We start from the raw sequence: 11,301 nt of genomic DNA, 5'->3' as shown, positions 1-11,301 counted from the left end.
AGCTGTCCTATTGTTAATTTTTAATGTAACTCGAGTGTATTATTCATACTTTTCTCCTAAATCGTGTATTAGTTAGCTATTGCTGCCGGAACCAATCATCTTGAAACCTAGTGGCTTCGGGACACTGAAGGCAAATCAACAGGCAACTGGTTTGCTCGTGACCCTGTCGTCTGCGCTGGCTTCCCCTGTGTAGTTCTTTGCCTGGTCTCACCTGGTCCCTTCGGTGACTGCCATCTTCTGGGGACCTGAATGAGGCTAGATGATCCAAACTGACCTCACTGTCCTGTCGAGGGCCTTGTCCGAGACGGCCAGACGGCCAGTCTCAGCCGCTTCCCTCTCCTTATGACCTAGTCAGTAGTCCAGACTTTTGAATGCAGCAGCTGTTTTCCAAGAAGAGGCGAAAGCCAAAGCTGCCAGGCCTCTTAAGGCCAGGCCCAGAAATGGCAGCGTCACTTCAGCCATGTTCTGAGGGTCAGAGCTCGCTGCATGGCCGGCCCAGACTCGACAGGAGGGGAAATAGACCCCCACCTCCTGTGGGGAAGAGGGGCCCATACCCGCAGGGATGGGGGAGACTGTGGGTGGCCGTCTCAGCCGCCTGTCCACTGCGCTCCTCAGGCTGCATTTTGTTGTCTCTATACATAATCTTCAATTCGTGTGAGTCATCCCGTGCTACCTCCTGTAACCTTTCCAACAGGCCGTTAAGGAGAAAGCTGAGGCTCGGTACATCGGGCAGTTTGTCCCCGGTCACAGCAGAGCTCCAGGCCCCTGGCCCTGGAGCTGCAGGCATCCCCTCTCCCTGTCCTGCTCTTCCTGAGCTCAGCTCCCACACCCCAGAGTCAGGAGTCACACCGTTTATTTTTAGTTTCTTCTTCCACTGGAGTCACTTTACCATGTTGTGCTAGTTTCTGCTGCACCTCAGTGTGAATCAGCTCTGTGCCAAGTGTGTCCCGTCCCTCTTGAGCCTCCCAGCCCCTTCACCCTCTCTAGGTCATCACAGAGCGCCAGGCTGGGCCCCTGTGTTACACAGCTGGCTCCCACTAGCTGTCTGTTTCACACTTGGCCATGTGTACATGTCAGTGCTGCTCTCTCAACCTGTCCTGCCCCTTCCTTCCCCTTCCGGGTCCACGTGTGTGTTCCCTACGTCCACGCCTCTGTGCCGTTTTTCTAGATTCCACATATATGCATTAATATATGGTGTTTGGTTTTCTCTTTCTGACTTGCTTCACTCTGTATGCCAGACTCTAGGCCTCTCCCCATCTCTACAAATGACCCAATTTTGTTCCTCTTTATGACTGAGTAATATTCCGTTGTGTATCTGTACCACAACTTCTTTATACATTCAGCTGTCAATGGACATTTAGTTTGCTTCTGTGTCCTGGCTATTGTAAATAGTGCTGCAAAGAACATTGGGGTGTGTCTGTCTTTTTGCATTATGGTTTTCTCAGGGTATGAATTAGTTCCCATGAGTGATTGGGAGTCTGTTATGTAGATTAGAGCAAAATGAACATCTCTGTGGATTATTTTAACTATTTACATAGAAAGACCTAAGAATCTCTTTAACAGTCTTTATAAGCTCATAAGAGGATTCACTGAAGGGTGTGACATTTTATTTGAAGAATTTTGTCTAGCCAAAAGTCGTCGGTGATGTTACTTCCCTAATGCAGTATGATCAATAATCATTTGCTTTATAATCCCCTGACTTCATTTTTCACTCATCGCTTTGCATAGGATAAAAGGTTATAAATTCTTTTTTTTAAAAAAAAGGTTAGAAATAGTAGAGAAAATAAGCACTTTTTAATGGAGAAAGTAAGCTGTTTTGGAAAATATAAACTCTCCGCCACCACCACCCCCACTTTTTATTGGGTGATTAAAGAAAAAAAATCCAGGGTCAACATAACATTTGTCCCCCAGTGGGTCAAAGTGTCACAGGCTGACAGCAGAAGGCTTTGTCTCCATGGAATTCAGTTCGAATCCTGAGAGTCTGAGTTGACTCTGAGATCTGCAGAACACCTTGGTTGGGAGGGGGCAGGTGCTGGTGGTTGATCAATCAGAAATCTGTCTGCCCTTGAGGACCGCTTCTAGGGGACACTTGAGATTTCGCTACCTTTTGTTTTTTTTAAGTCACTTCTTCAGTGGCCTCTTTCCTCAGTCTGCAGAAAAGAAAATTCAGATATCTTAATTTTAACATGGGCATTTGATCCCCAGTTAAGATAAATATAACCTTGTGTAGTACGGAGGAGGTTTAGTGGGAAATGGTTGGCATTCTTTCTTGGTAAAGGCATGGGGAAAGGAGAGAGGGGAGGGAGATGAGGGGAGAGAGACAGGCAGAGAGAGAGAGAGAGAGAGAGAGAGAGAGGCAGAGAGAGAGGAAGACAAAGCAGAGATAAGCCAGGCTCCCCGCAGCCCTGCCTTGAGAACTTGACACTTTCCAGACCGCAGCCAGCATGGTTGTCCTGCATCCAGTGACTCTGGGAATTTATCTTCAGCTTTTCTTCCGCTTCATCGTGTCTCAGCCCACTTTCCTCACCAGCGTGCTCCCGATTTCAGCAGGTAAAGCCGGACCATGACCGCCCCGTCTCCCCTCCATCGGCGGGGCAGGAGGGAGGGAGGAGGCCTGGCCGCAGCGCCTTGGGCTGGAGGGAGGCTGGCTGGGAGCGGCCCCCCAGCAGCCTGGGGTCGCGGCTGGCTGTCCTTGTGGGGACGCCCCTCTGTCCTGTCCCCAGCAGCTGCTCAGAGCCCGGGACCCCTGGACAGACTCTCTCGCTTGCTGCAGGATGGCATTTTGGTCAGGAATTGTGGGGAGTATCACAGAGACAGATGTGCAAGTGAGGGAAGTGAGTTCAGACGTTGCCATCAATGCACCCCTGACCTCCTCCCTGGGGGGGAGGGGGCACTGCTTGGCCCACAGGGGGCCGCTGCCCTGCAGGCTGGCCTGCCATGAGGGGCGTCCCACTGGTTCTCTTGGGGGTCTCGGGGCCCCTGCAGCCTTGGGACCAGGTCTCCCATCTCTCCTGCGCTGTCTCTTTTCCCACCGAACTTTCTCCCTGAAGGGGGCTTCTCAGGGAGAGGGGAAGGGGGCCGCAGAGTGGACGCCCCAAGCGCTGGGTGGCCAAGGGGGCTCTCTGAGCCCCCAGCCCAGCAATCTCTCCAGAGGGCTCCAGGCTAGTGCCCTTGTCCTGCCCAACCCCGGACAGAGGATGTATTGGGTTACTGGCTGGCTTGTGTCAACCTTTCTGAGGAAACTCAGATGTTTCCTGAGGGCTTGGGGGGGCAAGAGGGTGCAGATAGACCCCAGGCTTAGCAGCCTGTACCCTCACCGCCCCCCTCAGCTCACCTCAGTCACCCTTGACTCTTGCCAGTGAAAGCTGTTTCCGTCAAGCCCTCCAACGCAAGTCTCAGAAACGCCCGAGCTGAGGCAGAAATCGCCCTGTCCCTTGCTTTGCTGGACGCAGGTGCCCCGGGAGGGAGGTCATGGCTCTGAACCCAGTGCCCAGCCCTGTCCATTCATAACAACGCTCCGCTGACATATTGAGCTGCCAACGTTTGTGGGCCCCGAGGGAAGGGCTCAGAGAAGGGCGTGGGGCTAATTATAGACACGCGGGGAGCTAGAGGAGGGGACGGGAGCTGGTGGAGAATGTTGGGGGGCAGGCAGCGTGGATGGCCGGGCGGCCACAGGGTATCTGTCATCACCCCCTCCTCCCATTCAAGCGGAGAGCGCCAGGCTTCTGGGAGTGAGTAGGTCTTTAACTCCCCAATTCAGGAACGAAGCGCGATGCTTAATTTGGTCTGTTTGGTGGTTCTCAACCTAGTTTGATTCCTTTGAGAATCTGCTGAAGTCTTGGGACTCTAGGAAATTCAGTCTTGTGGTTCTAGCCCTGATCTGGGGGTGGGGGGGTTTCTGGGGGGTTTCTGGGAGGTGGTTTCTGGTTTCTGGGAGGGGGTTGGCATTAGACTGTGAGCACCAGGTGGGCAGGCACTACACAGTCTTGGCCACTATTCTTAATTCCCCAGGGAAATAGCGGGGAGGTGTCCAATAAATATTTGGTGACTGGATGAGTCAATGAGGGAGTGAAAACTTTTCTCATCTGTAGACTGGAGTCTGCCTTCCTTTCGCACGACTTAATTTAGAGGCAGCCAAAGCAGCTAATGAGTTCTGAAAGTTGGAGAGAAGAGAACCTTGGGTTTGTTTGTTTTTTTTAAACTCCTGGCCCTCAAGAGAGGCTCAGCATGGCCTAGACATCTCTTAGGTGAGACCTGGTACAGACTGTTCAGTCAGGGTAACAGTGGAAGAGAAAGGAACTGAGACTTGAATGAGGGGACCGCTTTCAGAGGTGCGGGTGGGGTTAAGGGAGCCCAGAAGGCAGGCTGAGAAATCAACCACCCCGGGAGCCTTCCCTACCCTGTGCTTGAGGGGGAAGAGGGGAACTGGATCCCGGGAGAGTTGGGGTCTTGGAGGAGGAGCTGCTGAGCAGGAGCGTTTGTCAAAGAGGGACCCAAAGCAGATAGCATCCCCAGACCACTCCGACCCACTCCTCCAAACCAACCACCTACTGGCAGGGCCTCCCATGGGCCAAACCCAACTGGAAGCCGGGGCAAGGGAGCCCCCAGTGCAGTCGTGGGGGTCAGCCCCTGGTTGCGTGAAGAACTGGGAACTAAGAAGAGTTAGCCCATCCGTCCAGAGGCCCTTCGTCATGAGCTGCTAAATCCAGATCTTCTGGTGGGTCATATGGGCTTTGGACATTTGGTAAAACGACGGGGGTTGCTCTAGGGGGAGTCACTGAGGTGTCAGCTCAATGGAGCAGAAAAATCTGCTTCCTCCCATGGAGTCACTTTGCCTTGTCCCTGTCGTCAGGTCACCAGATAGCACAGTTCGGAAACTTATGCCCTGAAACGGGAACTTGTTCCTTAAACACAGGAGAACTTTAATTTTTTGAAAACAATTTTCCAGCAATCTGATGTGAAACAGTCTGTATCCAGAAGCTCACTCTTCTGAAGAAGCCCGGCCCTGTGCACATAGTGAAACGTGCCACCAGGAAGCCCTTTCACGCCACCCACCATAGCTCAGGGAGTGCCTGCTCTGTGCCAGGCCCTGTGCTCAGCGCTGTGCGGGGCACGAGATGAGCCGGACCGGGGAGAGACGGGCCGAGATGGAGGAAGACTGGTCCTTTCCTTCACTCTCTTCAGGAAAGACTGGCCTCCAGCACCTCCAGACCCAGCCCAGCACCCTGAAGCAGATGGTCAGGGCCTGGTAGCCCCACTGCTGGGTCCCCGAGAGGACCAGGAAGGGAGCAAACGGCATCCAAGAGGCCACAACCGATGATGGCAATTCCAGCACTGCAGCACCTGCATCAGATACCCAGAAAACGAGCTCAGGCCCCCACTGCAAGCCTGTGAGCGCTTAGAAGGGCGTCACCCCTGCAGACTGGGAGAGCAGGCTTCTTGGGGGTGGTGAGTTAGCTGAGCACCATAGACTCGAGTCTACCAGGGGCTGCTGCTTTAAACAGACACAGTGACGACACAAACAACAGAGACAGCTGACACAACTGATCACCAGAGAAAGGGTAAAGAACCAAGGGAATAATTCTTTGATCAAAAAGGAGGTTGAAATTATTTCTAGAGCCTCTGTTCTGCATGTTGTCTGCAAAGGCACCATCGACTTGTAGCTCGTTGACTAGTTGGCACTGTGATGGACGTGAATGACCCAGTGAGGACAAAATTGTGTTCGCTTTATTTTGCTTAAGAAGGTAATGTCAGGTATATTAATGTCTATTGAACATGGCCCTAAAATAGAAAGTGTCAGAAGCCCTAACTTTTGGTGTATTATTTCAACCCTTGCCGGGTGATAAACCACCATAACACTCAGTGGCTGAGCAACAGTTGTTCACTGTTGAAGCTCATGTGTTTGTGGGTCAGCTAAGGGTCAGCTGATCTGCCTCGGGTCTGGCGGGCCCAGCTGGAATCACGGTGGTCTGTGCACTCACTCAGCTCAAGGGTCCATCCACAGACGTGGCTCGGCTATTGTACAGTTTCTAGAATGTGGTGGCACAGACCCAAGGATGGTGATATTTATAGGAGGACAGGCCTGCCATACACTTCAATCTCTGTAACTCTCACAGCACCTGGGATGGGTGTGGTCTCATTCCTGCTTTTCAGAAGGAGCAATGAAGGCTCAGAGAGGTTAAGTGACCCACCCAAGACAGCACAGCTGGTGTAGGGAGAGCTGGAGGCTGGAACCTACCCACTGACTCTAATTCCAGAGCTCTTATCAACATAGACCAAATCTGCTATGGCCATGGATAAACAGCAATGCTAGCTTTTAAAGTCCTATCTATACTCCAGCCTCCAGAAATCCAGTTCCACATCTGTATTCTCCATACTTTCCCGCCTTCTCCTCAGGACATCAGTGCCTTTAGCAAAAGAGTGACACAATGATTTCATACTAAAGTGTGAATGACTTTCCAGGGAACAGGTTCATCTTTCGAGGTATTTGTGTCGTGTGTGTGTCCATACTAAGTCACTTCAGTCATGTCCATCTCTTTTTGACCTATGGACTGTGGCCTGCCAGGCTTCCCTGTCCATGGGATTCTCCAGGCAAGAACACGAGTGGGTTGCCATGCCCTCCTCCAGGGGATTTCCCTGACTCAGGGCTCAAACTCCTGTCTCTTATATCTTCTGCATTGGCAGGAGGGTTCTTTACCACTAGCGTCCCCTGGGAAGTCCATTTGTGCTCTAAGAGGAGTTAAAGCTCTAAGCCAAAGTGTGCTTTGGTCAGGTGGGCATCAACCAGGGCATGTGGGGAATGAGGCTTCCTGGAGCCAGGGCACCAGCATTTCACAGACATTCTCTCCAGGGTGTGAACCAGGTGGCTCTGCCAGAAACACGCATGGCTTCCCTTCTGCATCACAGGATTTCTCAAGCAGGCAGGAGCTCACCAGGTGATGCTTGGGTCCAGGGTTCAGGACGAGATGGAGAGGAGAAGGCCCACATCCAGTCCTGAAGAGTGAGGTCACGGGGACACTTGTGAGTTCCGCCTGGCTGCCTCAGTCTTCTCCTGTGGGTGCTGGGACGGGACCAGGGCAGGCGTTCGTGGCCTATAGGACTGGTGTCCAGCCCTGCACTCTCCTGGCTGGAAGCCAGCCAGGCCACCGCTCGGGACCGATCGTGTTCTTGGCAGTAGATTACAGGCCATTTATTTGTGTCTGATGCTGGTCGACTGTTGTTTAATGTTCTGTAATGTACTTCCCAGCCATCTCCTCCGATTTAGCTCCCCATATTTCCTCTGGATAATATAATCAGAGAGGGTTCTTAAATTAGAGGGCCCTCCAGGGGTCCCAGCTTGCCCACTTTGCCCCACCCTAAGCCTCTGAAAGAAGCAGTAGATGCTTCTCGGCTCAGAGAGAAGTGGGAGTGAAAGATGACGACTTCCTCATCAGGGTAGTTGGGTCAAGCCCGACACCGTCACTCACCCTACCCAAGCCTGCTTTCCTCCCACCCACATGCATGCATGCGTGCTAAGTCACTTCAGTAGTGTCCGACTCTTTGTGACCCCATGGCCTGCAGCCCACCAGGCTCCTCTCCCCATGGGATTCCCCAGGCAAGAATACCAGAGTGGGTTGCCATTCCCTTCTCCAGGGGATCTTCCCGACCCAGGGATGGAATCCACGACTCCTAAGTCTTCTGCGTTGGCAGGCAGGTCCTTTACCACTAGCGCCACGTGGGAAGTCCCTTCAGACCCACAACCATACAAACACAATACAGCTCCAGGAGGAAGAGAAATCCCTGTGACGCCCGTGATTCACCACGTAGGCTGGTGACCAGCCTTCCTGAAACGTGGTTCATATGGTAACTACTGCTCCCCCTCATCGCTCTTGTAACTGGTACCAAGCACCCCAGACCCTTCTTTCCCAGACCCGCTCACAGCTGCAGTGTGCTTGCCCTTCACAGGTGTCCTTCCTGCGGGGGCGGGGGGGGAGGTGTTGGGTTTGAATCCTGTGTGATTGTTGGACATTCACATAATAATTGTGGTGTGAGCCCCGATTTCCTCATCTGCAAAGTGGGTATAATAATCTCACAGGATTGCTAAAGCAATAAGTTTAAATGTGTTCACTCAATAAACACTAAATAAGCCCCAGCTCTGTGCCAGGAGCTGAGCGGGATGCAGCGGTGAGCAGAAAAATACATTCTGCCCACGGAGTCCCTGCTGCCATCCTGAGAAGACTAGACTCCTGGGCCCAAGCGGTGAATGAAAGGCCCCTGCAGCAAACCAGCTGCCCAAGGACCACATCCAGTCTTCATGCGGCGCTGTACCCAGCCTTTATGTTGCAGTACCAAAAAAAAAGAGAGAGAGAGATAAAAACTTTTTAGTTGCCTTGTTTGCTAACATTTAGAAATCAAGTTATTCAACAATTTTTAAAAACTATTTCTTTTTTAAAAGTGATTTTATTTTTGGGTCTTCATTGCTGTGTGTGGGCTTTTCTCTGGTTGTGGAGAGAAGGGGCTTTTCTCTAGTTTGGTGCGAGTGTTTTTCATCGCGGTGGCTTCTCTTGTTGCTGAGCACAGGCCCTAGGGTGTGAGAGCTTCAGTGGTTGTGGCACGTGGGCTCCATAGTTGTGGCACACGGGCTTAGTTGCTCCATGGCATGTGGGATCTTCCTGGATCAGGGATCAAACCCATGTCTCCTGCATTGACAGGCAGGAGATTCTTTACCGCTGAAGCCACCAGTTCAGTTCAGTTGCTCAGTTGTGTCTGACTCTTTGCAACCCCATGGACTGCACCACGCCAGGCCTCCCTGTCCATCACCAACTCTGGAAGCCCCTAAAAGTGTATTTCTGATGTCTCTTAAAAATCAAAACACCTCTTGGAAACCAGGGCAGCCTGGCCGTCCTGACCCACATCCTGATACCGAAACAACTGTCAGCTCTTGAGTCCCTACCACACGTCCCCGTCTCACAACTGGGCTGCCTTCCTCCTTACCTCTGCCTGTCTGGCCCCATCCCCCTCCTCCTGTCCGGCCCCGTCCCCCTCTGCCTGTCAGGCCCTGTCCCGCTGTTTTGGACTTTGCTCCCTCCTTCTTTATCTGTCTTGGCATTTTTCCAGAAGTCCCAACTCTGCAAAGCTCAGTTTGAAAGTTAACGTCCTGGATCAGTGGTTCTCAAACTGCAGTAGTTCTCCTCGGAGAGACATGAAACTCACCCGGGATGTATTACAGGTACCCAGTGTCCTGACCAAACAGACCAATTGCACCAGACTCTCTGGGATATAAGATGTATAAGATCAGGCATGGAGAGTGAGTGGTGAGTGCTCCCCAGGTGATGCTAATGTCTGGCCGTGGCTAACCATTACAGCCAGCACCAGCGTCACCAGAAAGGTTGGTCAGGCCAGGTTGCTGCGCCCAGCCCTGGGCTTTCTGATGCCGGGGACTGGAGTGGGGCCCGCGGGCTTGCAGTTCTACTGAGATGCCAGGTGCTGCTAACCCTGCTGGCCCCTGGGCCATGCTTTGAGGACCGCAGCCCATTTGCCCGAGTTCCTGCGTTCGTTCTCCATGGCCACTCCGCTGTCACATGGCCTCCCTCCTCTGCGCCGGTCTTCCTCAACCTCTCTCTTATCAGGACACTTGTGATTACATTTATGGCCAGCCCAGGTAGTCTCCCTATCCTAAATTTCCTACTTTAATCCCACCTGCAAAGTTCCTTTTGTCATGTACGGTGACCTTTACAGGTTCCGGGAATTAGAGTCTGGACCTCTTTGGGGGCCAGTAATCGGTTTTTCTCCCACACTTGCCTTTTCCACTGGGTAAAGGGTCTTCCGAGGACTTTAAGGACAGCAGGATCAGAGGCACGTGGATACTGTCGTCATTTGGATCCCTCTCCTGCAATGCGGGAGACCCGGGTTCGATCCCTGGGTCAGGAAGATCCCCTGCAGAAGGAAATGGCAACCCACTCCAGTACTCTTGCCTGGAGAATTTCATGGATGGAGAAGCCTGGTGGACTACAGTCCATGGGGTCGCAGAGTGGGACATGACTGAGCAACTTCACTTTCACTTCTAGAGCTGACCCTGAGACAAGGATCTGAGTGAAAGTGGTGTGTTTGGGGGGCGACCCCAGTGGGGCACTGGGAATCCAGACAGGGAGGGAAGGCACTCGGTGCTGGGGGAGGTCATGAGCAGATGCTGGCTGGGGGCAGCCGGGTCTCAGACCTCCTGGGGCTTCAGGGAGACAGGGGACTGGATGCTCACCCACCAGCTCCTGGGGACACGCTTCGCAGGTGACATCCATGGCTGGAGAAGCCTTCAGGCATAGGCCCAGGGGCTTGTGGCAGGAGCCTGGTGATTGCCAAGGGTTCTGGCAGGGAGCAACAGTGTCAGCCATGGACATGTTAACACAGCAGCCATGGTCCTGCTGGCTCTCATGCAGTTGCCTGCCCGCCCACCCCTCTGGACAGCAGTAGTTATGGCTCAGCACCCACTGCTGTGATACCAGTACTGGGGTCCAGCTGCCAAGGGAGCCCCATTAACACTAATAAAGCTACCTTGCATAGAGCACTACTTATCAGCTAGACTCTTTACATACCTGACTTCTGATTGCAAGTTCACAAGACATTAGTAACCCCATGATACCAAAAGGGGAACTACCACTCAGAGAGGTGCAGACACTTCCCTGAGGTTGCACAGGGCCAGGGCCAGATTTCCAAATCAGGACTGTCTGGGCAGAATGTTGTAGAGGCAGAAGGGCCCAGCGATTAGGAGCGGGATGTCTGGTGTCACACTGCTTAGGTTCAAATCTTGTGTCTCCCTTAGCTTTGTGATGTTGGGCAGACCAATCGCCTCTATGTGCCTCAGTGTCTCTAACTGTAAAATGGGGCTCAGAGTAGGATTTCACTCACAGAGCAGTTGTGAAGATTAAGTGGGCTAATTATGAACACAAAGAACTTTAAAAAGCGCCTAGTGTGTGATGTGTCAGCCTTTCTCGCATTATTTCCAAAATCTCACAGTGACTACACACGCCAGGAGGTCATGACTGTGTCAAAAGTCCGAAATACAATACAGACGATAACTTTCTGCTTAAACTATCCAGTGGGTTAAGGCCATGCAAGAGGCTCAGTGTTTAGCCGTTTTGCATTTGTGAACCAGTCCCGAAAGCAGGGACCCCCTGACCAGGGAAGGAGGCTCTTCTCCTGATGACCAGCTTTAAAAATACACCTGGCCCCATTCCATCTCCCCGCCGGGTGTGTTAGACTCCATTCAAGCCTGCACTTAGGTCTCCAGGGCAACCAGCCCAAGCGGGAGGAATGTGCTGGGAGGTG

General features: G+C 52.6%; 1 protein-coding gene across 4 annotated transcripts in view; it reads left to right on the top strand.

The window, feature by feature from the left end:
• The first annotated feature begins 2,322 nt into the window (after nt 1-2,322).
• The window catches only part of COLQ (collagen like tail subunit of asymmetric acetylcholinesterase), a 63,575-nt gene continuing 54,596 nt past the window's right edge, over nt 2,323-11,301 (top strand). For 2 of the 4 annotated variants that reach the window (XM_081573243.1, XM_081573237.1), the window contains exon 1: nt 2,445-2,550. In XM_081573243.1, the coding sequence (XP_081429369.1) occupies nt 2,445-2,550 (106 nt within the window). Of the gene's footprint in view, nt 2,551-11,301 lie in introns of all 4 variants that reach the window. The other 2 variants (XM_081573238.1, XM_081573240.1) reach the window with 2 other exon arrangements.

This window comes from Giraffa tippelskirchi, chromosome 2 (assembly GCF_054371585.1).
Source record: "Giraffa tippelskirchi isolate mGirTip1 chromosome 2, T2T-mGirTip1v1.2.pri, whole genome shotgun sequence".
NCBI classification, from domain to species: domain Eukaryota; kingdom Metazoa; phylum Chordata; class Mammalia; order Artiodactyla; family Giraffidae; genus Giraffa; species Giraffa tippelskirchi.
The sequence above is the reverse complement of the archived record's forward strand: the minus strand, read 5'-3'. Positions and strand labels throughout refer to the sequence as shown.